This window comes from Entelurus aequoreus, linkage group LG25 (genome assembly GCF_033978785.1).
Source record: "Entelurus aequoreus isolate RoL-2023_Sb linkage group LG25, RoL_Eaeq_v1.1, whole genome shotgun sequence".
Taxonomy (NCBI): Eukaryota; Metazoa; Chordata; class Actinopteri; order Syngnathiformes; family Syngnathidae; genus Entelurus; species Entelurus aequoreus.
In genome coordinates, this window is record NC_084755.1 from 5,711,599 (window position 1) to 5,737,704 (window position 26,106).

Genomic DNA, 26,106 nt, shown 5'->3' on the forward strand with positions numbered 1-26,106 from the left:
GTCACTGTGCGAGGATTTGCTGTTTTGCAAATACATAAAAAATAGAGCCACTGCTGATGAGCTGTTCAAGATAATGGACAGTTTCCTCAAAGAACACGACCTTAAATGGGAAAACTGTGTGGGCTTTTGCTCTGATGGCGCGCATGGCAAAGTCAAGAAACGGGCTGCAGGCTCTAATAAAGAGGGTTGCGCCAAATGCGCATTGGACACAATGTGTCATTCACCGGGAAACACTCGCGTCAAGGCAGCTCAGCCCCGAATTCAATGAGGTTTTAACAGTGGCAGTGTCAAGCCTGCAACCCCCATTTGAAAAGCTGTGCAGTGCAAAACAGGCTCATTGCAGCCACTAATGCTGGAGTACTGTAAAACTATTGTTCACTTGCCCTGTCCTCCTTTTTTTGGCAAAGATTGCAAAGTGGCACTTTTATTTTCATTTATTATTGAACTTGATGCAAGTTATTTGATTTATTATTGAACTTGATGCAAGTTATAACACTTTTATTTGTTTTATTATTGAACTTGATGCAAGTTATAACACTTTTTTTGATTTATTATTGAACTTGATGCAAGTTATAACACTTTTATTTGTTTTATTATTGAACTTGATGCAAGTTATAACACTTTTTTTGATTTATTATTGAACTTGATGCAAGTTATAACACTTTTGTTTGTTTTATTATTGAACTTGATGCAAGTTATAACACTTTTTTTGATTTATTATTGAACTTGATGCAAGTTATAACACTTTTGTTTTATTTATTATTGAACTTGATGCAAGTTATAACACTTTTATTTGTTTTATTATTGAACTTGATGCAAGTTATAACACTTTTTTTGATTTATTATTGAACTTGATGCAAGTTATAACACTTTTGTTTTATTTATTATTGAACTTGATGCAAGTTATAACACTTTTATTTGTTTTATTATTGAACTTGATGCAAGTTATAACACTTTTTTTGATTTATTATTGAACTTGATGCAAGTTATAACACTTTTGTTTGTTTTATTATTGAACTTGATGCAAGTTATAACACTTTTTTTGATTTATTATTGAACTTGATGCAAGTTATAACACTTTTGTTTTATTTATTATTGAACTTGATGCAAGTTATAACACTTTTATTTGTTTTATTATTGAACTTGATGCAAGTTATAACACTTTTTTTGATTTATTATTGAACTTGATGCAAGTTATAACACTTTTGTTTTATTTATTATTGAACTTGATGCAAGTTATTTGATTTATTATTGAACTTGATGCAAGTTATAACACTTTTGTTTGATTTATTATTGAACTTGATGCAAGTTATAACACTTTTTTGATTTATTATTGAACTTGATGCAAGTTATAACACTTTTGTTTGATTTATTATTGAACTTGATGCAAGTTATAACACTTTTTTGATTTATTATTGAACTTGATGCAAGTTATAACACTTTTGTTTTATTTATTATTGAATTGATGCAAGTTATTTTATTTGATATTGAACTTGATGCAAGTTATAACACTTTTGTTTGATTTATTATTGAACTTGATGCAAGTTATAACACTTTTTTGATTTATTATTGAACTTGATGCAAGTTATAACACTTTTGTTTTATTTATTATTGAATTGATGCAAGTTATTTTATTTGATATTGAACTTGATGCAAGTTATAACACTTTTGTTTTATTTATTATTGAATTGATGCAAGTTATTTTATTTGATATTGAACTTGATGCAAGTTATACCACAGCTGCACAGTTATTTTATTTATTATTGAACTTGATTTTATTTTATGTTATTGAGTTTGAATGTATAAAACTTGATGTTACTTGATGTTCGATAAATGTGAAAATGTTAAGCTTGGCATTAGCGTTCTGTTGGGGCGATGGGGGCAGGTGGGGCTTGAAAACTCCCCCTTGTCCAAAGTGGGGGGTGACAAAAAAAGTTTGAGAACCACTGTATTAAAAAAACCTCCATCCGTCGCCATGTCTTTCATAATGATTGGGAGCGATAGGCAACATTGGAAAAAAAGGTGCAGTTCCTCCTACAGTAAACACATTCGGTAACACACTGGTGCAGCAGGCCCCTCAAAGAGAAAATGGTGGCATTTAATATCAAGTGTGGTTGTTCTTACATCCATCCATCTACAGTGTGTGTGTACATGCTCACCACATGGCTTTTCTACCTGTGTGAGAAGTAGCCTGAGGGTGTGTGAGGCTTCCTGGCTGAGCGTCTTTACCCCCTTCCTCTCTACTGCATCAATCACCCGGAGCAGGTCGGGCTCCCAGCGCACCACCGTGCTGCCGTGCCGCATGAGCTGCAGACAACAGACGTGGGGGTGCAAATGTACTTTTACTCACAAGATTCCTTTCTTACTCATTGCAATCCAAGTACTTCATCACTCTCCGTGCTCCTGATCCTCGTTGTGCCTCGCCACTTTTTGCGGCCTCACTCAAAATATATATACCGTATTTTTCAGAGTATGAGTCGCTCTGGAGTATAAGTCGCACCGGTCGAAAATGCATAATAAAGAAGGAAAAAAACATATATAAGTCGCACTGGAGTATAAGTCGCATTTTTGGGGGAAATGTATTTGATAAAAGCCAACAGCAAGAATAGACATTTAAAATGTCTAAAGAATAGTGAACAACAGGCTGAATAAGTGTACGTTATATGAGGCATAAATAACCAACTGGTATGTTAACGTAACATATTATGGTAAGAGTCATTCAAATAACTATAACATATAGAACATGCTATACGTTTACCAAACAATCTGTCACTCCTAAATCCCATGAAATCTTATACGTCTAGTCTCTTACGTGAATGAGATCAATAATATTATTTGATATTTTACGCTAATGTGTTAATCATTTCACACATAAGTCGCTCCTGAGTATAAGTCGCACCCCCGGCCAAACTATGAAAAAAACTGCGACTTGCAGTCCGAAAATTACGGTAATACTAATATTCTGTTATAACATTCTATAACATTTCCTTGCTGTTTCCCTTTTGACTACAGCCTATTATTACTAGTCAAAATATGCACATTTAAGCAAATTTTACACATTTTTTAACATAAAACAGCACAGTGAACCTAAAAAAACTAATCTAATGTACTGTACTACAGTGTTTTTCTACCTTTTTTGAGCCAAGGCACATTTTTTGCGCTGAAAAAATGCGGAGGCACACCACCAGCAGAAATCATTAACAAACTCAACTCAGTTGACAGTAAAAAGTCGTCGTCGCAATTGTTGGATATGACTTTAAAGCATAACCAAGCATGCATCACTATAGCTCTTGTCTCAAAGTAGGTGTACTGTCCCCACCTGTCACATCACACCCTGACTTGTTTGGACTTTTTTGCTGTTTTCCTGTGTGTAGTGTTTTACTTCTTGTCTTGCGCTCCTATTTTGGTGGCTTTTTCTCTTTTTTTGGTATTTTCCTGTAGCAGTTTCATGTCTTCCTTTGAGCGATATTTCCCGCATCTACTTTGTTTTAGCAATCAAGAATATTTCAGTTGTTTTTAATCCTTCTTTGTGGGGACATTGTTGATTGTCATGTTCGGATGTACATTGTCTTTGCTCCACAGTAAGTCTTTGCTGTCGTCCAGCATTCTGTTTTTGTTTACTTTGTAGCCAGTTCAGTTTTAGTTTGGTTCTACATAGCCTTCCCTAAGCTTCAATGCTTTTTCTTAAGGGCACTCACCTTTTGTTTATTTTTGGTTTAAGCATTAGACACCTTTTTACCTGCACACTGCCTCCCGCTGTTTCCGACATCCAAAAAGCAATTAGCTACCAGCTGCCACCTACTGATATGGAAGAGTATTACACGGTTACTCTGCCGAGCTCTAGACACCACCAACACTCAACAACAACACATTTGCAGACTATAATTACTGGTTTGCAAAAAATATTTTTAACCCAAGTAGGTGAAGTGTATCTCACGGCCGCGGCACAGTGGTTGAAAAACACTGCTGTACTACACAGCAGCTCATCATCATCGGACAAACTGCGGTATTTTCCCAGGTTAGTTGTCGTGTTTAAGAACTTAGTACAGTATATGGGTCTATATTACAGTACTGTCTTATTTATGTCAAATGTATTACGGTCCAGTCTATGTCTTATTTTCTACTATGCCTACCATATGAAGTAAAGTGTGTGTAAAAGTGACAATAAGGGTTTTATCTAATGCAGTGATTATTAACCATAGGGCCAGGGCTATGGTTGGGCCGCGAAATATCTGTTTCTCAGCTGTGATCCATAAGTACTCAGTTGTAATACACATTCCCACCACTTGTGGCAGTAATGACAATATCAAACAAAAAAGAGAAGTCTGCCGCTAAAGTTTCTTCAGCGCAAAAATTATGACTAAAGTGGCGAAGCTGTATTTTCATTTGCACTTGACAGTTTATTTAAAAAATAATTCAATTTTGTTAATGTGGGTTTTTTTTGCCTATCGATCACAATCATCAAGAAAGACGTGATAATGGATGTATATATTTTTGAAATGCATTCCAACTCGTAAATAAAAGTCTGCTTAGCCAATGGGATTTTGTTTGTTCCGCCGATAAACCCCCCCCAAAAAACATCCAATAACTGCCAACAATACACCATTTACATTTGGTGACTAGAATATTAACAAGTATTAGTGATATTGTTATTATGAGCGCTAACACAGACAAACTATTTATAGCGGCACCATAATCACAAGCTTGTGTGCCAATGTTGACATGATCGATTGATCAGCTGCTTCAGCATTTCCTCGCTCGTCAAACTTTATTCTAGATCACAAATAATGCTTATCATTTGGATAGGAGAAGAATAAGTACGCATTACGACAAGTTGGTACACTCTGACACCCAATTTAGACCCGGATATGGCGAGAACGACACAAAAAGATGCGAGGATTATGAGTCATTTTTCATGTAAATGGAAATATTTGAACATCCTAGCAGTCTAATGACAGCAGATATTGTACAGTAAGCGATGTTTTATTATGTTTGTTGGCTTTCATGAAGTCTGCAGTGAGCGTTCTTGAAATGTATGCACCGCGTATGCTTAAAATGATCAAAAAACGTAAATATTAAATATTATAAATGTCACTATATTACATATATACTTTCATCATGTATATAAAACATTGATGGAGGTGATTGGATGTTTTTTAGGGCTTCATAGGCAGAATAGAGTGTCATGTCTTTCATAATGATTGTGAACGATAGGAAACATTCCCAAAAAAGTGCAGTTTCCCTTTAAGAAACATATTTACTATTCATTTAGTTTAGCTCTAAATAATTGCTTGTTAATTTCTTTTTCATCAGTCCTTACTTATGCAGTAATTTGGTTAGTACTTATTTTTTTAATCAGCTGGACCTAAACCTAAGGTTTATGTGGTAAATAAATAATAAATAAAATCAAGAGTAGTCCTCCAGATTAATGTCTAGAGGGTTCTAATAATGTTACAGAATGTATTCAGAACTTAAAGGCCTACTGAAAGCCACTACTAGCGACCACGCAGTCTGATAGTTTATATATCAATGATGAAATCTTAACATTGCAACACATGCCAATACGGCCGGGTTAACTTATAAAGTGACATTTTAAATTTCTCGGGGAACTTCCGGTTCAAAACGCCTTTGGAGGATGAGGTATGCGCGTGACGTCGCGAGGTCCACGGAAGTGTTTGGACCCTTTTGGACACAACACACAGAGCTCTGTTTTCTTCGACAAAGTTCCACAGTATTCTGGACATTTGTGTTGGTGGATCTTTTGCAATTTGTTTAATGAACAATGGAGGCTGCAAAGAAGAACGTTGTAGGTGGGATCGGTGTATTAGCGGCTGGCTGTAGCAACACAACAAGGAGGACTTTGTTGGATAGCAGACGTGCTAGCGGCGAACTCACCTTGACTTCCTACGTCTCCGGGCCGCCGACCGCATCGTCGATCGCTGGAACGCAGGTGAGCACGGGTGTTGATGAGCAGATGAGGGCTGGCTGGCGTAGGTGGAGCACTAATGTTTTTATCATAGCTCTGACGAGGTCCCGTTGTTAAGTTAGCGTCGTTAGCAACAGCATTGCTAGGCTTCGACAGGCGTCGAATACACATTAACCGTGTATTTACATGTCCAGTGTTTGGTTCGGTGTCTCCTGATAGTAGTATTGTTGATCTTCTGTCTATCCTTCCAGTCAGGGATTTATTTATTTTGTTTCTATCTGCATTTGAGACAGATGCTATCACGTTAGCTCATGCTAAAGAGCTTCGCCGATGTATTGTCGTGGAGATAAAAGTCACTGTGAATGTCCATTTGGCGTTCTCGACTCTCATTTTCAAGAGGATATAGTATCCGAGGTGGTTTAAAATACAAATCTGTGATCCACAATAGAAAAAGGAGAGAGTGTGGAATCCAATGAGCCAGCTTGTACCTAAGTTACGGTCAGAGCGAAAAAAGATATCTCTTGAACTGCATTCTAGTCCGTCACTTTAACGTGCCTCATCCACGAATCTTTCATCCTCGCTCAAATTAATCGTCACTTTCTCGCTCCTAATATCTCTCGCTCCATTGTAAACAACGGGGAATTGTGAGCAGCACTACCGCTTGTGACGTCACGCTACTTCCGGTACAGGCAAGGTTTTTTTTATCAGCGAGCAAAAGTTGCGAACTTTATCGTCAATTTTCTCTACTAAATCCTTTCAGCAAAAATATGGCAATATCGCGAAATGATCAAGTATGACACATAGAATGGATCTGCTATTCCCGTTTAAATAAAAAAAATTAATTTCAGTAGGCCTTTAAACAAGTTTTTTTAAACTCCAACTATGAACATATTCCATTTATAAAAAAAATAATTCCTACTCTGTGGAAATTCCTTCATATACATATATATATATATAATTCATCACTTGTCGGGTCTAGAACCAATTAAGGACCGTACACACACATAAAGTTGAATAAAGCCCCCTAAATGGTGCTTGATGTGAAAGGTCTCACCAGTGTGAGCAGTCTGAGAATGGCAGGGTGCAGAAGGCAGCTCTCTCCTGAGCTGTGCAGGCAGGAGAGCAGGAATCGACTCCATGGCTGACAAACCACATACTTGGCTACAAAACAATACACAAACAACAATGATGAGGATGAAATTCAAAGTGAGATCAATGTTTGACGACTTGGCATAATCTGTTAAAGGCCTACTGAAAGCCACTACTAGCGACCACGCAGTCTGATAGTTTATATATCAATGATGAAATCTTAACATTGCAACACATGCCAATACGGCCGGGTTAACTTATAAAGTGACATTTAAAACTTCCCGGGAAATATCCGGCTGAAACATCGCGGTATGATGACGTATGCGCGTGACGAAGTCAGAGTAACGGAAGTTATGGTACCCCGTAGAATCCTATACAAAAAGCTCTGTTTTCATTTCATAATTCCACAGTATTCTGGACATCTTTTGCAATTTGTTTAATGAACAATGAAAGCTGCAAAGAAGACAGTTGTAGGTGGGACCGGTGTATTAGCAGCGGACTACAGCAACACAACCAGGAGGACTTTGTTGGAGCGCTAGCCGCGCTAGCCGCGCTAGCCGCGCTAGCCGCCGACTTCACCTTGACTTCCTACGTCTCCGGGCCGTCAAACGCATCGGGTGAAGTCCTTCGTCCTTCTGCCGATCGCTGGAACGCAGGTGAGCACGGGTGTTGATGAGCAAATGAGGGCTGACTGGCGTAGGTGGAGAGCTAATGTTTTTAGCATAGCTCTGTGCAGTCCGGTTGCTAAGTTAGCTTCAATGGCGTCGTTAGCACAGCATTGTTAACCTTCGCCAGCCTGGAAAGCATTAACCGTGTATTTACATGTCCACGGTTTAATAGTATTGTTGATTTTCTATCTATCCTTCCAGTCAGGGGTTTATTTCTTTTGTTTCTATATGCAGTTAAAGCACGATGCTATCACGTTAGCTCGTAGCTAAAGCATTTTGCCGATGTATTGTCGTGGAGATAAAAGGCACTGAATGTCCATTTCGCGTTCTCGACTCTCATTTTCAAGAGGATATAGTATCCCAGGTGGTTTAAAATACAAATCTGTGATCTACAATAGAAAAAGGAGAGAGTGTGGAATCCAATCAGCCAGCTTGTACCTAAGTTACGGTCAGAGCGAAAAGATACGTCCATCACTGCCTCTCAAGTCCTTCACTGTAACGTTCCTCATCTACGAATCTTTCATCCTCGCTCAAATTAATGGGGTAATCATCACTTTCTCGCTCCGAATCTCTCTCGCTCCATTGTAAACAACGGGGAATTGTGAGGAATACTAGCTCCTGTGACGTCACGCTACTTCCGCTACAGGCAAGGCATTTTTTTATCAGCGAGCAAAAGTTGCGAACTTTATCGTGGATTTTCTCTACTAAATCCTTTCAGCAAAAATATGGCAATATCGCGAAATGATCAAGTATGACACATAGAATGGATCTGCTATTCCCGTTTAAATAAAAAAAAATCATTTCAGTAGGCCTTTAACCTGACTCTGGCCAGACCCTTGTAGTTGGCTGAGCTCCACACAAGGATCTGGGCTGGAAGGCCTTGCAAACTCCTTCCAGATAGCAAGAAATAATGAAGCAATCAGGATTTCATAGATGTGACGTAGCGCCGAAGCGACTGTTTGACTCAAACAACAATGGCAGCATGTCGTGTGCTGACATTGATTCTGCTATTGCAGCTGTTTTGTCACACCAATCGAATATTAATTCTTTAAAAGATGAACAGAGAACGGTTTTGAAGGCATTTATCGGTGGCAAGGATGTTTTGGCTTTTCTTACGACCGGGTTTGGATCTCCAAGCGTGGCTCTCATCAGCGTCACGGCTTGATTTGAATGCGAGTGCTTGAAGTAGCACGTCATTCAAGGTAACGGACAAGTGCTTTATCCAATCACATACAATGATTTTTTTACAAGGCCCCGCCTTCTGAAATACATCTCCCATTGAGAAGTCCCAGATCCTTGTGTGGAGCTCAGCCAACTACAAGGATCTGGCCAGAGTCAGGTTATAATCTGTAACATGGTACATGAAACCAAACTTTTACAAAAATGAACATGGCCGATAACTACTCATTTATTTTCACAGCTCATTCTGACCCAGACATACTGAATATGCTTGTTTTGTCAGAACATGCTTTAAGAAACACTGATGAAATCGAGATATATTCATCTTTAGAAAATATGGAATTGCTAAAGTGTGAGGAAATGATGGAATCATGAAAAACAAACAAAAAAACATTACAATACACCCACCATTAGTACTTTGTTGCACCACCTCTGGCTTTTATAAGAGCTTGCAGTCAGTGTGGCATGGACTTAACGAGTGACAAAACAGACCTCTTCACCAATCTTGCTCCAACTTTCTCGGATTGCTGTTGTCAGAACAGCTTGGCAGCTTGGATTCTTTTCGTCCACCATTTTCTTCCACCACACATTTAACATGGGATTGAGATCCGACATTGACCTTATGCAGCTCTCTTCAAGGAAAGTTTGTGCAGTTTTTGCTCTATTGCAGCATGCATTATCCGTCAAGTCTACCCCAGGGCAGCTGTGGCTACAAAAGTAGCTTACCACCACCAGGTGTGAATGAATGATGGGTTTTTAACATGTAAAGCGACTTTGGGTACTTAGAAAAGCGCTATATAAATCCCAGGTATTATTAATATTATTATTATCGTCTTGAAAAAGGATGCCTTCATCCCCAAACATCCTTTCATCTGATGAAATAAGAGTCCAAAATGTCAAGGTAAACTGCCAAGGAGCTACTAGGAAGGTGTGGCAAGTGACAGGTTGCAATGTCTGCCACAGGTGTTAGAATAATTATGTATAAGTTATCACACAACTTTTATGTTTAAAGGCCTACTGAAAGCCACTACTAGCGACCACGCAGTCTGATAGTTTATATATCAATGATGAAATCTTAACATTGCAACACATGCCAATACGGCCGGGTTAACTTTTAAAGTGACATTTTAAATTTCCCGCCACACTTCCGGTTGAAAACGTCTACGTATGATGACGTATGCGTGTGACGTCACGGCGGCAACGGAAGTATTGGTACCCAATGTGTCACCATACAAAAAGCTCTGTTTTCACCACATAATTCCACAGTATTCTGGACCTCTGTGTTGGTGAATCTTTTGCAATTTGTTTAATGGACAATGGAGACTGCAAAGAAGAAAGCTGTAGGTGGGATCGGTGTATTAGCGGCTGGCTGCAGCAACACAACCAGGAGGACTTCGAGTTGGATAGCAGACGCGCTACCGTGAGTACAGCTTTGGCTTCCAAACATTTGATCGCTTGCCCGTACGTGCGTGTCGCTATGTGCATGTCACGTACGTAACTTTGGGGAAATATATGTTTCTTGGCGACTCTGATGGCGGCCGGGGTGTCGTCGAAAGCTACAATGCCCGCCGCCGCTCCGTAGCTAAGTTAGCTTCAATGGCGTCGTTAGCAACAGCATTGTTAAGCTTCGCCAAGCTGGAAATTATTAACCGTGTATTTACATGTCCATGGTTTAATAGTATTGTTGATTTTCTATCTATCCTTCCAGTCAGGGGTATATTTATTTTGTTTCTATCTGCATTTGAGCCCGATGCTATCACGTTAGCTCCGTAGCTAAAGAGCTCCACCGATGTAGTGTCGTGGAGATAAAAGTCACTGTGAATGTCCATTTCGCGTTCTCGACTCTCATTTTCAAGAGGATATAGTATCCCAGGTGGTTTGAAATACAAATCCGTGATCCACAATAGAAAAAGGAGAAAGTGTGGAATCCAATGAGCCAGCTTGTACCTAAGTTACGGTCAGAGCGAAAAAAGATACATCCTGCACTGCACTCTAGTCCTTCACTCTCACGTGCCTCATCCACGAATCTTTCATCCTCGCTCAAATTAATGGGGTAATCGTCGCTTTCTCGGTCCGAATCTCTCTCGCTGCATTGTAAACAATGGGGAAATGTGAGGAGCCTTTCAACCTGTGACGTCACGCTACTTCCGGTACAGGCAAGGCTTTTTTTTATCAGCGACCAAAAGTTGCAAACTTTATCGTCGTTGTTCTCTACTAAATCCTTTCAGCAAAAATATGGCAATATTGCAAAATGATCAAGTATGACACATAGAATGGATCTGCTTTCCCCGTTTAAATAAAAAAATTAATTTCAGTAGGCCTTTAAAGGCCGTTGCTATAGTTATAATCAATTGTGCTGAAGTTGTACTTTTCTATCCGCGCAAAGGCACAACTTGTAATCTTCCATTGCAAGTTGTCTCGTATCAGCAGTTTGTTTCCAGACCCTGCCTGCTGACAGCCAAGGACGAACATCGAGTACCTCAACGCAGACAAAACAGAGACAGGGCGAAATCTCGAGGGTCAGCACATTTCCATTCTGAATAATCACGTATTGTGTCTACTGGGGGCTGCTTGCATTACCCCTCCCTTCAGAAGCAGCCTCAGTGATGTTAACAAGGGACCTCCCGAATACATAGAGGAGCACATGGGACTGTACCTTAGAGCGTAGGGTGAAACTGTAACTGAGTGTACAGCCCAATACGTCTCTCCTCATGAGCAAAATTCAACTCTGTCTCTGCCTGATTCTTTGCTTCTTGTCTCGTTGAATAGATAGTGTGGTGTTTGAAGCTGACAACATGACAGTCAGACTGACAGATGCTCACATGGTGAATCACATGGGTGGCCTGGAGGAAGCGGATTCAGACACAGAATCTTGACAAGACCTTTCAGCTGTCATTCAGTCAGTGACAGCTGTTTTTCCAAACCTGCCCTACATCTGAGGGTTGAGCTAGAAACCTGCAAACACATCCTCTGCTGGCACTTCTTGGTTAAAGGGACCAATGGGTCAATGTGTCAAGCTCTGGAAATTGCTTCTTTCAGTGTTTGACAGAACCTCTTGTCAAAGCCTCTTGCGTTTGTCTTTTCAGTTTTGTTGCCTTGTTCCATGTTTGACTGTCTTTTTTACTGCAACGCTTGCTGTTTCTTTCTAGTCCCACAACAGGAGCAAGACTGCACATGGTAAGCCCCACCACATTGGTGGCATATGTTAAGCATGTCGAGTAATACCCCACGGCCTGAAAGGGAGGCTATGCTGATTGCAAAAATGAAAGCTGACTATGAGGAGCTTAAAACCAGAGGACTTAAAGGCCTACTGAAATGATTTTTTTTTATTTAAACGGGAATAGCAGATCCATTCTATGTGTCATACTTGATCATTTCGCAATATTGCCATATTTTTGCTGAAAGGATTTAGTAGAGAAAATCGACGATAAAGTTCGCAACTTTTGCTCGCTGATAAAAAAGCCTTGCCTGTAGCGGAAGTAGCGTGACGTCACAGGAGCTAGTATTCCTCACAATTCCCCGTTGTTTACAATGGAGCGAGAGAGATTCGGAGCGAGAAAGTGATGATTACCCCATTAATTTGAGCGAGGATGAAAGATTCGTAGATGAGGAACGTTACAGTGAAGGACTTGAGAGGCAGTGCAGGACGTATCTTTTTTCGCTCTGACCGTAACTTAGGTACAAGCTGGCTCATTGGATTCCACACTCTCTCCTTTTTCTATTGTGGATCACAGATTTGTATTTTAAACCACCTGGGATACTATATCCTCTTGAAAATGAGAGTCGAGAACGCAAAATGGACATTCAGTGCCTTTTATCTCCACGACAATACATTGACGAAGCACTTTAGCTAAGGAGCTAACGTGATAGCATCGGGCTTAACTGCAGATAGAAACAAAAGAAATAAACCCCTGACTGGAAGGATAGATAGAAAATCAACAATACTATTAAACCGTGGACATGTAAATACACGGTTAATGCTTTCCAGGCTGGCGAAGGTTAACAATGCTGTGCTAACGACGCCATTGAAGCTAACTTAGCAACCGGACCACACAGAGCTATGCTAAAAACATTAGCTCTCCACCTACGCCAGCCAGCCCTCATTTGCTCATCAACACCCGTGCTCACCTGCGTTCCAGCGATCGGCAGAAGGACGAAGGACTTCACCCGATGTGTTTGGCGGCCCGGAGACGTAGGAAGTCAAGGTGAGGTTGGCGGCTAGCGCGGCTAGCGCGGCTAGCGCGGCTAGCGCGGCTAGCGCGGCTAGCGCTCCAACAAAGTCCTCCAGGTTGTGTTGCTGTAGTCTGCTGCTAATACACCGATCCCACCTACAACTGTCTTCTTTGCAGCCTTCATTGTTCATTAAACAAATTGCAAAAGATGTCCAGAATACTGTGGAATTATGAAATGAAAACCATAACTTCCGTTACTCTGACTTCGTCACGCGCATACGTCATCATACCGCGACGTTTCAGCCGGATATTTCCCGGGAAGTTTTAAATGTCACTTTATAAGTTAACCCGGCCGTATTGGCATGTGTTGCAATGTTAAGATTTCATCATTGATATATAAACTATCAGACTGCGTGGTCGCTAGTAGTGGCTTTCAGTAGGCCTTTAAAGGGGAACTGCACTTTTTTGGAATTTTGCCTATCGTTCACAATCATTATGAGGGACATAAACACACGTCTATTTTGAGGGGGTAGCAGGGGGGGGATATATATTTAATACATGCAAACTAGGGATGTCCGATAACGGCTTTTTTGCCGATATCCGATATTCCGATACTGTCCAACTCTTAATTACCGATACCGATATCCACCGATACCGATATATACAGTCGTGGAATTAACACATTATTATGCCTAATTTGGACAACCAGGTATGGTGAAGATAAGGTCCTTTTTTAAAAAAATAATAAAATAAAATAATATAAATAAATTAAAAACATTCTTGAATAAAAAAGAAAGTAAAACAATATAAAAACAGTTACATAGAAACTAGTAATGAATGAAAATGAGTAAAATGAAGTGTTAAAGGTTAGTACTGTTAGTGGAGCAGCAGCACGCACAATCATGTGTGCTTACGGACTGTATCCCTTGCAGACTGTATTGATATATATTGATATATTGTTAATATTAATAACTGTATCCCTTGCAGACTGTATTGATATATATTGATATATAATGTAGGAAGCAGAATATTAATAACAGAAAGAAACAACCGTTTTGTGTGAATGAGTGTAAATGGGGGAGGGAGGTTTTTTGGGTTGGTGTACTAATTGTAAGTGTATCTTGTGTTTTTATGTTGATTTAATTAAAAAAAAAATTTTTTTTTTTAAAAAAACGATACAGATAATAAAAAAACGATACCGATAATATCCGATGTTACATTTTAAAGCATTTATCGGCCGATATTATCGGACATCTCTAATGCAAACCTTTAGTAGATCAGGCTTTAAGTATTAATACAAGTAGTGCAATACACTAATAGGGCAGAAGTGGTTGAAATATCTTTGAATACAAATGTTACCTGTCTTGGGACTCCTCCTATGCAGGAAGCCAAGCAAGGAAGTCAGGCAGTTGACTGAAGCTCGCAGCAGCAGCTCATGCTTCTAGGAAGACAAGAACAAAAGTCAGTGTAATGTGAGAGGAAAACCAAACTATACAGTACAGTAGTTGAAATGGCAGTACGGTTCATTTGCAGTGACTCGGTCAAAAGGTGCATGCAGAAAATGTGTTTGATTGCTGGCAGTGATGAAGCCAGAAACAAAAAGAATAAAGAAAGGCCAGGCGGAGAACCGTAATGAGGATTTAATAATGAATGCCTTTTCTGTTGTGGCGCTTCTCGCCTAAAATACGGAAGTGGGCCAGGCAGAAAAATGGAAGACAGTCGACTTCTACGCTAATCTTCAAGTGGAGAAGACAAGAAAGTACCCAGGAGCAAGAGTAGGCGGGGATGGCTGTTTTGGAGGTGAAGAGGATAGAGTTAAAACATAGGACAAGTTCAACAGAGAGAGAACACATGCTACAAGCTAGGCAGCAAGACACCAAAATATTATGTGTTTATACATATTTTTTTTATTATTTTGTAGAAATCAATATTTTACAATACATTTTTTAGGCCATCTCTATGCAACCAGAATGAGCGTTTCTAACCTCTAACTTGTTTGAAAAAAGGTTATTACAATTATACCAAATAATACATCCGAGAATCGGCTTGAATTGAGAATTGTGTTGAATCGAGAAACCGATTCTGAATCGAATCGTCACCCCAGGAATGGGAATCAGATCAAATCGTCTGGTGCCCAAATATTCACACCCTTGGGGCGGCATAGCTCGGTTGGTAGAGCGGCCGTGCCAGCAACTTGAGGGTTGCAGGTAGGGATGATGTTTGATAAGGAATTATCGAGTTCGAGCCAATTATCGAATCCTCTTATCGAACCGATTCCTTATGGATTCTCTTATGGAGTCCAGATAGGTTGTTGTATATGGAAAAAAACACACAATATTTGGTTGAACAAAAGCTCACTTTTATTATATAATAAAAAAATAAAATCTAATAAATAAATAAATATTGACTGTTACCCACCTAAAAAAATAAAATAAAATAAATAAATATTGACTGTTGTTACCCAAAGTATATTAAGTGGGATTTTTCAGAGAAACAAATATATACAGTAACACAAAAACAAGCTGTCTCTGTGATCACTATAGGTGTATAAATAATAATATAGTGTTAAATAAAATCAGTCCCTTGGGCACAAAACTGAAAATAATACAGCGCTCCAAAAAGTGCACTTCTGCTGCTATTTGACATAACTGTTTGTTATGATGCTTGGACATTTTTGCACTTTATTTCTTTATTGAAAGAAAATTCTAAGAAGAGAAAAGTTGTTTGCAAATGTGGTTACAATGCTAAAAAATGAAAAGTTAAAGCTAAAAAAAGAAATACACTTTATTGAGTTAACATTATTTCTTTATAGGGGGAAAAATGTTATGAGCGAGAGAATATAACAACTACACTACCCAGCATGCAACGGGAGTTACGAGCATGCGCGGTAGCCCCGAAAAGTGTTGCATGTTGCCACGCTGTGAAAGTAAACGTCAAGAAGTCAGCCAACACGCCTCGTCTGCATTATTTATAATTAGACAAACAACACATATACAGTGTGATTTTGTAACGTTTACAAGGAAAGAAAAACAAAAGTTCAAAAAGGGAGATGTGTTGTATATATATGTATGTGCTGCAGTGTTGTATATATATGTATGTGCTGCGGTTGTTTTAAGAAGGTTGCGACAGCTGCCGTAAAGGAGGTACGTTGCTAGCCTGGTTGCTATGTTTCTGGTTGGTCGTAAAAGTGTTGGTCATGTGTTTGTAGTCTGCTAAAATCTCTCAGTAAAGTTATTTGATGGATTATAGCTTTTGTTTTGAACTTTATTACACCTTGGAGTGCTTTTTCCCGTCCATTGTTTTCCTGCTTTCGCTATCTGCGCCTAATGACTGAGCTACGTGACGTCAATTCTTGTGATGTCCCACGGAGCATTTCTGGTCGGGACGAGATTCGAATAAAGAATCAACTCTTTTCCTTTACTATAGTGGTCTCGATAACGGGTACCGGTTCTCAAAAAGGGATTCGAGTCCGAGGACTCGGTTCTTTTCTTATCAAACAACCGGGAAAACCGGTTTCGAGTATCATCCCTAGTTGCAGGTTCGATCCCCGCTTCCGCCATCCTAGTCACTGCCGTTGTGTCCTTGGGCAAGACACTTTACCCACCTGCTCCCAGTGCCACCCACACTGCTTTAAATGGAACTTAGATATTGGCTTTCACAATGTAAAGCGCTTTGAGTCACTTGAGAAAAAGCGCTATATAAATGTACTTCACTTCACTTCACCCTTAATATGTAGCTGTTAATTGACAAGCTTAGCATAAGTGAACATATTGCAGGACTGATTGTGTAGGAGATTTTAGATGCAACCTGATATGATCCGATAACTGTTTTTTGCTGATATTGGACCGATATCCAATATCCATATTGGATTTGGACACCTCTACTGGACACTGTAATTTGTCCATAGGTGTGAATTAGGGATGTCCAATAATGGCTTTTTGCCGATATCCGATATTCCGATATTGTCCAACTCTTAATTACCAATACCGATATCAACCGATACCGCTATATATACAGTCGTGGAATTAACACATTATTATGCCTAATTTGGACAACCAGGTATGGTGAAGATAAGGTCCTTTTTTTTAAAAATTATAAAATAAAATAAGATAAATAAATTAAACACATTTTCTTGAATAAAAAAGAAAGTACAACAATATAAAAACAGTTACATAGAAACTAGTAATTAATGAAAATGAGTAAAATTAAGTGTTAAAGGTTAGTACTATTAGTGGAGCAGCAGCACGCACAATCATGTGTGCTTACGGACTGTATCCCTTGCAGACTGTATTGATATATATTGATGTATAATGTAGGAAGCAGAATATTAATAACAGAAAGAAACAACCCTTTTGTGTGAATGAGTGTAAATGGGGGAGGGAGGTTTTTTGGGTTGGTGCACTAATTGTAAGTGTATCTTCTGTTTTTATTCCCGGGCGCGGCGCCGCTGCTGCCCACTGCTCCCCAAGGGGATGGGTCAATGACAATTATTGGTACTTTAACTTTAACTTATGTTGATTTAAAAAAACAAAAAAAACAAAAAAAACGATACCGATGATTTCCGATATTACATTTTAAAGCATTTATCAGCCAATAATATCGGCAGGCCGATATTATCGGACATCTCTAGTGTGAATGTAAGTGTATGTAACTACAGACCCGTCCAGGGTAAGCAGAGTAACAATCATTGCAAGCTCAACAAAACTTAAAGTAGCAGTAGAGTGAAAAAACTAATTGACTTTATATGCTTAATTGTCTTTCATTGTGTCAATTAAACCATATTCAATCTTATTTACAATCCACAAAGTATGTAAAAAAAAGTTTAAACCTCACAAAATGCCACAAATTCAGTCAGCCATTTTGAATATTCCGCTCCGAATACCTTTGGCTTTTTCCGCAGATTGACATCACTGTAGTAACACTTCTACACTCTGACCATAGTATCAGACCAGTCATACTGGAAATACGCAACAATTAGACAGATGTTCTGTCCATCATTCACAATCCTTATGCAAGACATGAACACATAAATAAAGAAGTAAAGAAATAAATACATTAAAAAATCCGCTAACAATGTAGTCAATGAGGGCTCTCTATTTTGCTCACAAAATCATCGCGTCTCGGCTATTCAAAATTATTTTACATGATAAATCGCTCCTCTCATCTGGATATTAGGAGGATTTAGCCTTGAATCTAGAAGTTGTTCATCTGTGACATTCAATGGAGACAAACACACAACCGAAGACAGTGTCTGCAGGGATAATTTTCCTTGTTAACCCTTCGTGTGGATCATGATTAATTCTTCATCTAAACGGGAAGATATGGACATCCTATCAGTCGTCATCGCAGTGAGAGCAGACATCGTACAGTAAGCTATCTTTGTATTATGTTTGTAGTTTGTATTTCTTGTTTAGCACTTAGCAACACTGCTACATGATGCTTAGTGGTTCATTAAAGCTGGATCTGTTTAGTAGATCTTCTAAAACTTGTAGATCATCCTCCTTATATTCAGGATCAACAATATAAGGTTCTGGATCATCATTTTGGCCAAAGTAATCAGTGTTGGCTCTCACAAAGTCTGCTTGATTAACATTGTTGTTGGTGGGGAAGGGATCTGTGGTTCCTCCTCTACATCACGTGTCTGGGATATATATGATAATAGCTTCAATATAGAGGCAACTTGTTGTTCCACTCTACTGGTACTTTAGAAAGAGATTTGCAATGGCTAAAATGATGACATCACAGTAAAAACAGTTTTTATACTGATTTCTCCATACAACCTGTAAAATGAGTCCACTGAGAGCGATGGCGAGGCACTGAGCCCCCCTGGAGCCAAGTGGAAACAATTGTCCATCTTCAACCTCCAGAGGTGTGTGGCCAAGCAAGCCAGGAGCAGTGCTCACACGCATCAGCGCTGAGGTCAGGTCAACGTTGAGTAAGGCCTCCAGCAGTCTCAAGTAGCTGACTGGCAAGAGTGGGCAAAAAGCAACATCAACAACAAAAGTTAAACAGCTGTTGAAACATCTGTGCAGAGTTTTTATTACGTTGTACTCGTGCTTGTGTGGGTTCTTTTCTTCTCCCATTCTAAAAACACACACAGTGGAACCTCGAAGTACAAACCCCACTATGTGAGAACTTTTCCATTTACGAACTTTTGTGCTTGCTGGTATTGAAGGGATTGAGGAAGCCGGCTTCCTACCACAGCAAGTATTTAACTGTGATGACAACGGACTTTTCTGGAAAAATATGCCAAAGTGGACTTATTTATTTACTATTCTGATTCTGATTTAACAGCGGAGGAGAAGACTATGTCTCGTGCAGCGGTGTATTAGCGGCTGGCTGCAGCAACACAACCAGGAGGACTTTGACTTGGATAGCAGACGCGCTATCCGACGCTAGCCGCCGACCGCATCGATGATCGGGTGAAGTCCTTCGTCGCGCCGTCGATCGCTGGAACGCAGGTGAGCACGGGTGTTGATGAGCAGATGAGGGCTTGCGTAGGTGGAGCGCTACCGTTTTTATCATAGCTCTGACGAGGTCCCGTAACTAAGTTAGCTTCAATGGCGTCGTTAGCAACAGCATTGCTAGGCTTCGACAGGCGGCACAGCATTAACCGTGTAGTTACAGGTCCAGAGTTTGGTTCGGTGTCTCCTGATAGTAGTATTGTTGATCTTCTGTCTATCCTTCCAGTCAGGGACTTATTTCTTTTGTTTCTATCTGCTTTTAAGCACGATGCTATCACGTTAGCTCCGTAGCTAAAGTGCTTCACCGATGTATTGTCGTGGAGATAAAAGTCACTGTGAATGTCAATTTCGCGTTCTCGACTCTCATTTTCAAGAGGATATAGTATCCCAGGTGGTTTAAAATACAAATCCATGATCCACAATAGAAAAAGGACAAAGTGTGGAATCCAACGAACCCTTGTACCTAAGTTACGGTCAGAGCGAGAAAAGATGCGTCCTGCACTGCACTCTAGTCCTTCACTCTCACGTTCCTCAACCACGAATCTTTCATCCTCGCTCAAATTAATGGGCTAATTGTTGCTTTCTCGGTCCGAATCTCTCTCGCTGCATTGTAAACAATAGGGAAATGTGAGCAGCCTTTCAACCTGTGACGTCACGCTACTTCCGGTATAGGCTAGGCTTTTTTTTCAGCGAGCAAAAGTTGCGAACTTTATCGTCGATGTTCTCTACTAAATCCTTTCAGCAAAAATATGGCAATATCGCAAAATGATCAAGTATGACACATAGAATGGATCTGCTATCCCCTTTTAAATAAAAAAATGTCATTTCAGTAGGCCTTTAACATGGCTGAATACAAGACTGCTTAAGTTTTGTTTTTTTTCCCTTTTACAAGTTCAAAACATGGAGCAAACGTGCGGCATTATTAACTTCCACAATTGTGGTCAAGATGTCTATGAATGTCGTCATTCATCAGGTCATTGTCATCTCAGGGCATTCAATTGATCGCTACTGGACATTTTGGTTTGTCTTACAAGACGTTTCGCCTCTCATCCGAGTAGACTTCATCAGTTCATGCCCATACACTTCAGATTGGTCAGAGCTGACCAATCTAAGTCTAAAGTTAAATTACTCAAGTCAAACAAATGAGATTTGTGGGGAAAATAGGACAGGGCAGAGTAGCGAGTAAAGCAATTCTGCACACACAGATTTGTCAAGAGTGTGATGAAGGAGTAGAAGACCAGGAACAAGCTAAACAAAATTTAAACATAGAGCTGCCACACCTTTAAATTTGCACACTGACATTTGCTCTCATTACACGACAATATATATATGGAATGAATAGAGAGGCAAAATACAAAGCATAGGGAGGTGAAAATTGTGAGCACAAAGAGAGCGAGAGCATGGGGTGAGTAAGTGAATTGAGAGAAACGATAAGAGTGGCAGCAGGAGAGAAAGAACCTGCAGGGATCATTTATCGTGAGCACGGCAACACTTCATGTGATGAAAATATGTCAAGCACAGCCAGGGAAACAGCGGGAATCATTCATTTCGAGCTTTCCATACTTGAGTAAATGGACGGCTGCTGTAGCAGTCAGTGATTCCAAACGGATTCAAACAATTTATATGTTAAAAAGTAGAAATATGAGAACACAAAATTGGCAAGACGATAATCTTCTTAGCCAGTTGGTAAACCGAGCTGGTAAATTGTTCTTTCAGGCACAATACAATATGATAATACAACGATGAAAGGACAATACACCGGCCTATTTGTCCTAAAACATAAACCACAGCTTTGCGATCACTATGTTTGAATAATTCACAATCAATCAGCGGTAACTCGATATTCGTCATCCATTCTCAAAGGTGCAACTAAGGCTGCATGTAGCAAATTTCCAATCACAAATTATGCAACTCCAACGAATCCGTTCCAGACACCCCAAAAAAATAACACATTTTACTGATAATTGTTTGAGTTGTACATGCAGAAAACAATGCAAAGTGCACATTAATGACAAATTAAATGGATATATTTACATCGTTTACCTTAAATGGCGAGGACGGTTAAGAGGGAGAGCCTTGTGGATGTCACCTTCGTACTTTGTTACAATACAGTATTAAAGTGATGTCACTCACAACTTTCTTTAGCCCTGTGGTGGCTTATTTTGCAGCTGGACTACAAAATTAAAAAGCACAGATTTGTAGGGATGGGTACCGAATTCTGAATTTGTATAGACAGCAACTGAATTCCGTCATATTCGATTCATGTAAAATCAAACAGTGCCAAATTTTTCATTACTTTTCTTTTATGCGACGTCATGAGCGGTTGCAGATTAAAACTGGCTGAAGGAAATAATTAGTCAAGCAGTCAGCCAAACTTCCTCTAAGTCCAGGGTGCCCATTACGTCGATCGCAGAGGGTGCGTCAGTCGATGGTGAGGCATTATAAGAATAGACATAAAAACTAGCCATCATCAATCTTCACTACCACGTCACTTTCGACTGGCACTTTTTATTTCAACGGATTCTCTCTCCGTACCGTTTCTGTCTTCACAATAAAAGAGCGGCTCCATCCTGCCTGCGCTAACAAAATAATAGTCTCAGAAAACCAGCGCAAACAAGCTAGCCAGCTACGCAGTTAACTCCAATGTATTTCTTGTAAAAGGTTTAAAAACGAGTATAAAAGTTGGACAAATAAGAAGCTAAAAACCTACCACTTTCATGTGATATTGGAAAGAGAGGAGCACTTTTTTTGCTCTATAATGTAAATTCAAAGTTATAGAAGAATGCAAGTTATCACAATAAGGTAATACACCAACTTATATTCATGTCGTCATGAAAGAAGGGAATTTTTAAGCCTTAAACATGCTTGTAATTTATTAAAAACCTTTAACATGTTGACAAAAAACATCTACTATATATATATATATATATATATACATATATACACATATATATACATACATACATATACATATATATATATAAATATATACACATATATATACATATACACATATATATATACATGCATACATATACATATATATATACACATATATATACATATACACATTTTTACATACACACTATATATATGTATATATATACACATATATATACATACATACATATACATATATATATACATATATACACATATATATACATATACACATATATACATACACACTATATATATGTATATATATACACATATATATACATACATACATATACATATATATATATACATATATACACATATATATACATATACACATATATACATACACACTATATATATGTATATATATACACATATATATAATACAATATGAGGTAGATCACCTCAAATGTGTCATTTGATAAGTATTAACTGCTGAAAAAGTGTGGGCACCCCTGCTCTAAGTATGCTTGGTATAAAACACTAAAACGTAAAGTAAGGCTCCACTCTTGCAAAATGCACTAGCTTAATGCTAATTTACTATTAGCATCAGCAATTTTACATGGCGATTTCAACATCTCCAAATTTGGTCATGAAAACTACAACTAAGATTAATTTTACAATCATACAGCCGGTGTGTAATAAGTACAATACTTACAGTATAAACACTTTGTAGGGTGCAACATAACACATTCAGGTTGATGGAAAGAGCTAGTTTGGAGTTCGACAACATACCATAGATAGCCTTTACAGTGCTGCCATCTAATGTCTTGAAAGTGCAACTGCATTGCAAATGAGACTCAAATGTAAGAAAAGACGATACAGAACTGAGCAGCACAATTAACATAATCAGCTCGCTTTTTAAATGTTACATTAAAAAATAACTACTTTTTAAACAATTTACATTTATTAACACACACAAAACTACAGAAAATTGGGGGGGGGGGGGGGGCGAGTGGCATGTTAATTAACAATGTGAGAGAGTTGGTTGGACATTAAGACCAAGGACAGTTTGAGTAAATATCTTACAAATAGGACACTTATTATCTTTAACTACAAAAAGCAGGCAGTAGCTCACACTTCCTCATACTTTCTGTATCATCAAGGGAGAAATGTATGAGTCAGCATGGAAAAGAAGCGCTGTGAAGGAGCCCTGAATTATTTTTATTTTCATTTCTGGAATAGCCCAGAGTTCCTCCCAAGGAAGCCTTATATTAAACTAGATAACCAGAGGGGCTGACTCTCATGATAGAACAGTGGTTAAAGACAGTGTCTTGTGAGCAAGGCACATAGGTTCAAATCCAGTTTAATGCATGTAGTATTTCATTTTTAAATTGCTTTAAAAGCTCTAAAGGCTTAGTGGCCACATGCGTGGACAGCACCTTTTAGCTCTTATTTCCACAATTGTGTACACTACTGAATTGGGGTCTTATGGCCACTTATGTGGACACTTATACTGCCATCTGGTGGTGTCAGAAGAGTATAACATACAATGGAATTTGGGGAAAAAAATAAGAATGAGCATGTCACTAAACATCATACTTGCCAACCTTGAGACCTCCAATATCGGGAGGTGGGGGGTTGGGGGCGGGGGCGTGGTTATTTACAGCTAGAATTCACCAACTCGAGTATTTCATATATATTCCATATATATATATATATATATATATATATATATATATATATATATATATATATATATATATATATATATATATATATATATATATATATATATATATATATATATATATATATATATATACATATATATATGTATGAAATACTTGACTTTCAGTGAATTCTAGCTATATATATATATATATATATTTATTTATTTTATTTACATAAAAGAAATACTTGAATTTCAGTGTTCCGGTGGCTATCCATTAGATGGCAGTATTGTCCTGTTTAACTTCTCCGTTCATGATGAGTATATCATTTCGGCCACCGTGTTCAATGGAGAAGTCTGTTCTACATATTTACAGGCAACATACACCTTCCCCTTCCAACTGTCCTGGATGGACTGAAATTCTTGTTTCCATTCGTTTGAATTCGTTAGGCAAGCTGTTTATATTGTGGGAAAGCGGACGTGAGAACAAGCTGTCCCCACTCAGTCTCAGGTCCGCATTGAGCTGGAGGGGGCGTGGCCTCCAGCTCCGGCTGAATACCGGGAGTTTGTCGGGAGAAAATCTCTGCCGGGAGAGGCGCTGAATACCGGGATTCTCCCGCTAAAAACGGGAGGGTTGGCAAGTATGCTAAACATGAAGTACACATTTGCTGTACTTATGGACTAAGTACATCATATCCAAAGATGATTCTTAGTTTTTATTCTAATTAGGGTCCGATAAGCCCAAATAGCAAAGAGAAATAAAAAAAGCATGTAAACAAACAGCTTGGGCCTTAAGAGGCTAACAGCGATTTGTCATGCGAATGAAAATCCCTTATTTTTACCCATTTCCCCAGGACATTTCCCATATTGTGAAATGCCTTTAAGTATTGACAGGTGGGACTTATGACACTGGCAATTATATGTTCATTCAATGATTTACATTTGCTCTCTGAGAACGACGTACTTTGAACAATAACTGTCATATGCAGAGGAGGTTTTGTTACCGAGCAAGAGATTGTCTGTGTTTCTTTTCTGAATAAGGATTCGCTGCACACTTCTGTCCAGGCTCCAACTCAGGCTTTTGTGAACCTTTAAGAATGGAGGGAGAGAGAGAGAGAGAGGGGAAAGCAAACAATAGAATGTTGGGTGAATCAGAGGAGAAAAAAGCTTTGGACCAAATGTTTATTGCTAGTAATATTGCATCATCTGCAGCAGTGGAAGCTGAGCACTAAGATGCAAGTACAGGGTTTTTATCTCCATTAGAGGCCGACTGAAAGCCACTACTAGCGACCACGCAGTCTGATAGTTTATATATCAATGATGAAATCTTAACATTGCAACACATGCCAATACGGCCGGGTTAGATTAGTAAAGTGCCATTTTAAATTTCCCACGAAATATCCTGCTGAAAATGTCTCGGTATGATGACATTTGCGCGTGACGTCACGGATTGTAGCGGCCATATTGGGACAGCATTGTGGCCCAATAAAAACAGCGTCTGTTTTCATGGCAAAATTCCACAGTATTCTGGACATCTGTGTTGGTGAATCTTTTGCAATTTGTTTAATGAACAATGGAGACAGCAAAGAAGTAAGCTGTAGGTGGGAAGCGGTGTATTAGCGGCCGGCTGCAGCAACACAACCAGGAGGACTTTGAGTTGGATAGCAGACGCGCTACCGTGAGTACGCAGCTTTGGCTTCCAAACATTTGATTGCTTGCCCGTACGTGCGTGCCGCTATGTGCATGTCACGTACGTAACTTTGGGGAAATATATGTGCTGTATGAACTTTACGGAGGTGAACGGTACTTTGGGCTGTGGGATTGAGTGTGTTGTGCGGGTGTTTGATTTGTATTGGTGGGTTATATGGACGGGAGGGGGGAGGTGTTTGTTATGCGGATTAATTTGTGGCATATTAAATATAAGCCTGGTTGTGTTGTGGCTAATAGAGTATATATATGTCTTGTGTTTATTTACTGTTTTAGTCATTCCCAGCTGAATATCAGGTCCCACCCGCCTCTCACAGCATCTTCCCTATCTGAATCGCTTCCATTG

The 26,106-nt window shown here is 39.0% G+C and overlaps 1 protein-coding gene across 6 annotated transcripts in view; it reads right to left on the reverse strand.

Annotated features, from left to right (window-relative positions):
* The window catches only part of LOC133642291 (meiosis inhibitor protein 1-like), a 120,836-nt gene that overhangs the window by 5,631 nt on the left and 89,099 nt on the right, over window positions 1-26,106 (reverse strand). For 5 of the 6 annotated variants that reach the window (XM_062036405.1, XM_062036403.1, XM_062036402.1 and 2 more), the window contains 5 exons: window positions 25,058-25,142; window positions 18,815-18,999; window positions 14,394-14,475; window positions 6,981-7,087; window positions 2,176-2,307 (listed from right to left, as the gene is read on the reverse strand). In XM_062036405.1, the coding sequence (XP_061892389.1) occupies window positions 2,176-2,307; window positions 6,981-7,087; window positions 14,394-14,475; window positions 18,815-18,999; window positions 25,058-25,142 (591 nt within the window). The remainder of the gene's footprint in view (window positions 1-2,175; window positions 2,308-6,980; window positions 7,088-14,393; window positions 14,476-18,814; window positions 19,000-25,057; window positions 25,143-26,106) is intronic. The other variant, XM_062036404.1, reaches the window with a different exon arrangement.